Source organism: Anarrhichthys ocellatus, unplaced genomic scaffold (assembly GCF_004355925.1).
Source record: "Anarrhichthys ocellatus isolate YVR2014 unplaced genomic scaffold, GSC_Weel_1.0 scaffold2882, whole genome shotgun sequence".
NCBI lineage: Eukaryota > Metazoa > Chordata > Actinopteri > Perciformes > Anarhichadidae > Anarrhichthys > Anarrhichthys ocellatus.
This window is the reverse complement of record NW_022282856.1, coordinates 2,501-5,951: the sequence shown is the minus strand read 5'-3', so window position 1 is coordinate 5,951 and position 3,451 is coordinate 2,501. Positions and strand designations below refer to the sequence as shown.

Below are 3,451 nucleotides of genomic sequence, written 5' to 3'. Positions count from 1 at the left end.
TACACATATTACTGGTGATTCCATCTTTCAAAAACACAAATATTGACAATTTGTACAGTTTATTATTATTATTATTTATTGTATTTATTGCGCCCTCTATGGACCAGCCAACACTGGGTCGTGTAGTTAGTTGCTCTTCAGTGACATCAACTCTGAGACTGAAGAGAGAAGAACTCAGAGCGTCATCACAGAATCTGGAGCATTACGTCATCTCAGTAGATCTCCCCCCCCCCCCCTCCATCGCCTCTGTGCAGCATCCGAGCTCTGATTGGTCCGTCGCCCGGTGGCCTATAAAGCTCATTGGCTGATCCCGAGTAATGCTGCGGACCTGATAGAGGACGGGGGTTGGGGGGGGGGGGGCCTTCAGATAAAAGGGGAGACAGACAGCGGGACTCATCTGGATCAACGAGACCCGAATCAACCGGAGACCGAAGACCCGATACCGGCTACGACCGTACCCCGTTGGTCTCTACCGGACTTTGCCGACTCAGTGAGACTCTGCCCGGCCGGTGATCCTCGGAGCGGCGGAGCAGGAGGAGGAACAAGGTGAGAACATGGGCGTCTGTCCTCCAGCAGAGAGACGGGACCGCGCGGGGCTCTGCAGGAGATTATTGTTGTTATTATTAATACTATTATTTATAATAATAATTATTATCATTATATCAATAATTCGGTTAAATACCGTGAGTTTAAAACACGTTCCGATCGCTGTGCGCTGCTGTTAGAATAATATGAATATCTATTATACGAATGTCCCTGAACGCATCACCCAGCAGCTGACTCTAGTCGAACATCTCGAGATGATCGAGCCTCACAAAGAGATCAGCTCTTCATAGTGGGGGAGGTTCCTGTTTATCAGGGTTCCGATGATCCGATAGAACCTCCGGGTCTCCCTCTGCTGTGTCTTACTTGCGGTAAAAACTTGGACACCTGGACACACACACCTGGAAGGTAGCGCTGCAGTGGCCATCCGGGCGGGTCGATCATCACCACGGACAGGAAGGAGAACCCGGACACCGGGCGAAGGAGGTCCCGGTCCGTACAGAATCTGCGGAGCTTTGAACGGCTCGTTTGACGGCTGTGCGCGCGGCAGCGGGGTGCTCCGAGGGGTCACGTGATGATCGTTATGATCAATTTCTATGATGTCATGCAAATAGAAGGAAAAGCTCAACTTGTCACGTGATCACGAGTGTGTGTGTGTGTGGACAAACAAAGTGCACAGGCTGTGCGTGCTGCTCTCAACATAGCGCAGCGTGGAAGCGCCTCTCATTAAACAATTTGTTGAAAATGGATGAAATGCATCGAGACACTGTTGAAACTGAACCCACAGAATTAAGATGTGATGCCACTGAAGAAGAACAAGAGTGGAATGTCATCGGTGATGGAAAGGCTTCAAAAGGAAACTACCTTCTGAACAAGCAACATAAAGACACAAACGACAACACGTGTCTCTGTTGTCCAACAAAACCTCAAAGATTTAAAGATCGATGTCAAAACGCTTCTGAACTCCAGAACACATGGCTCACTGAGCGTCCTCTGCCGAGGAGGAGCTGATGATGATATATGTATTGAAGAAATATCCACATGGAATTACTTCATGGTGATGCAAATGATGATGATGATGATGAAAAGTTTAGTTGTCTCAACTTAACTTATGACATCTTAATGATATCACTTCCTGTGTGTTTCCATCCAGCTGTAGATGTGACCCACCTCCTCTGACCTTCAGCAGGAAGTTCAACCAACACGTCAGTTGCAGTGCATCATGAGATATGTGGCCTTTTTCGCCGTCCTCTGCGTGGTGACATCATCAGTGTGTGCTGGAGTGGGCGGGGCCAGTCAGGGTAAAGAGCGATTCTTTAAACTTCAGACGGACAGGTGGAGGTTGATGTGGATCCTGAGCTGTGTGTGTTGTGTTCTGTAGGTGGCGCTGTGCTGTGTCCTCTGCAGTGTGTGTGTGAGACCAGACCCTGGTACACGCCGCAGTCCGTGTACCACCAGGCCAGAACCGTGGACTGTAACGAGCTGCACCTGCACCGAGTACCAGTCAACGTCTCCTCTGACACTCAGGTGACCTATCACAGAGAGAATGGTGATAATTATAATAATCATATTTATTGATGATAATACTGTAACTCTGTGTTTCAATACGTTTCAGGTTCTGCTGCTGCAGAGTAACAACATCTCCTCCATCAACACGGAACTCCAGAGTCTGACCAACCTGACAGAACTGGACCTGTCCCAGAACCACTTCACCCAGGTAACACAAGTCTACTACACGTTCTCCTGCACGTTCTCTTGCACGTTCTTCTCCATGCTCTTCTCCACGTTCTTCTCCACGTTCTCCTCCACGGTCTCCTTAATGTTCTCCTCAATGTTCTTGTCTATATCCTCACGTTCTCCTCCACGTTCTCCTCCAAATTCTCGTCCATCTTCTCGTCCATGTTCTAATCCATGTTCTCCTCCATTATTACATAAATAAAACAGTGATGCCTTGGTGCTCAAAGTTCCATAAAAACTGGTGTCTCTCTTTGTCCAGGTGAGCTCTATGGGTCTGTCCTCTCTGGGTCGGTTGGTGACTCTGTACCTGGAGGAGAACCACATTCAGGAGTTGGAGGACTTCAGTCTGAGGAACCTTTCCAGTCTGGAGGAGCTCTACATCAACCACAACCACATCTCCTCCATCGAACCCAAAGCCTTTGCTGGACTCAACAACCTGCTGCGGTAACTTCTTCTTCTTTGACCTTCTAAAATATCACTAGAACGACACGTAGAACCTCCTCAGTGATAACTAGATCCTCCCTAGAACCACCTAAATGATCCCTAGACAGTAACCACAAAACCACCTTAGGGACCCACAGAATCTCCTAAATGACCACTAGGACCACTTTAAGAACATTAAAACCACCTAAACCTCACAAAGGAGCACTAGTACCAAGTACAGAACCTCCACAACTCCCTCAATGACCACTATGACCTCCTACATGACCATCAGAACCATTTAAAGGATCCATAGAACCCCCTGAAAGAACACCAAACCCTTCCCAGGGACCACTAGAAATACCCACAGGTTCCCACCTAAGTGACCACAGGCATGACCGAAAGGAACTCTAGATGTTCCAAGACGTCCCAAAAGACCCCTAGAACTATCAAAATCACCCATATAACATTTTCAGTGATGACTAGAACCACTTTAAGACCAGAGGAACCACCTAAAAGATCCTCAAGAGCAAAATAACCGTTAGATCTACCTCAATGACCCTTAGAACGTTCCAGGTAGATAAAAGGATTTTGTTATGGTCATATAGAACCTCTGGAATAATCATTACAACCCTCTAAAGAACCACTAGAACCCCCTCAGTGACCAGAGAAACCACCAAAAGGAACCTAAAGAGCTAGAAGACTCTTAGATCCACCTCAATGTCCAACCTCTTACAGGAACCATAGATCG

The 3,451-nt window shown here is 47.4% G+C and overlaps 1 protein-coding gene across 1 annotated transcript in view; it reads left to right on the top strand.

The window, feature by feature from the left end:
- Positions 1-287: 287 nt before the first annotated feature.
- Positions 288-3,451, top strand: part of LOC116378614 (leucine-rich repeat neuronal protein 1-like) — a gene marked incomplete at its 3' end in the record, with an annotated part of 5,230 nt that continues 2,066 nt past the window's right edge. Inside the window, exons 1-5 of the mRNA XM_031840514.1 lie at positions 288-546; positions 1,697-1,844; positions 1,925-2,070; positions 2,159-2,260; positions 2,540-2,724. Coding sequence (XP_031696374.1) covers positions 1,766-1,844; positions 1,925-2,070; positions 2,159-2,260; positions 2,540-2,724 — 512 coding nt within the window. The remainder of the gene's footprint in view (positions 547-1,696; positions 1,845-1,924; positions 2,071-2,158; positions 2,261-2,539; positions 2,725-3,451) is intronic.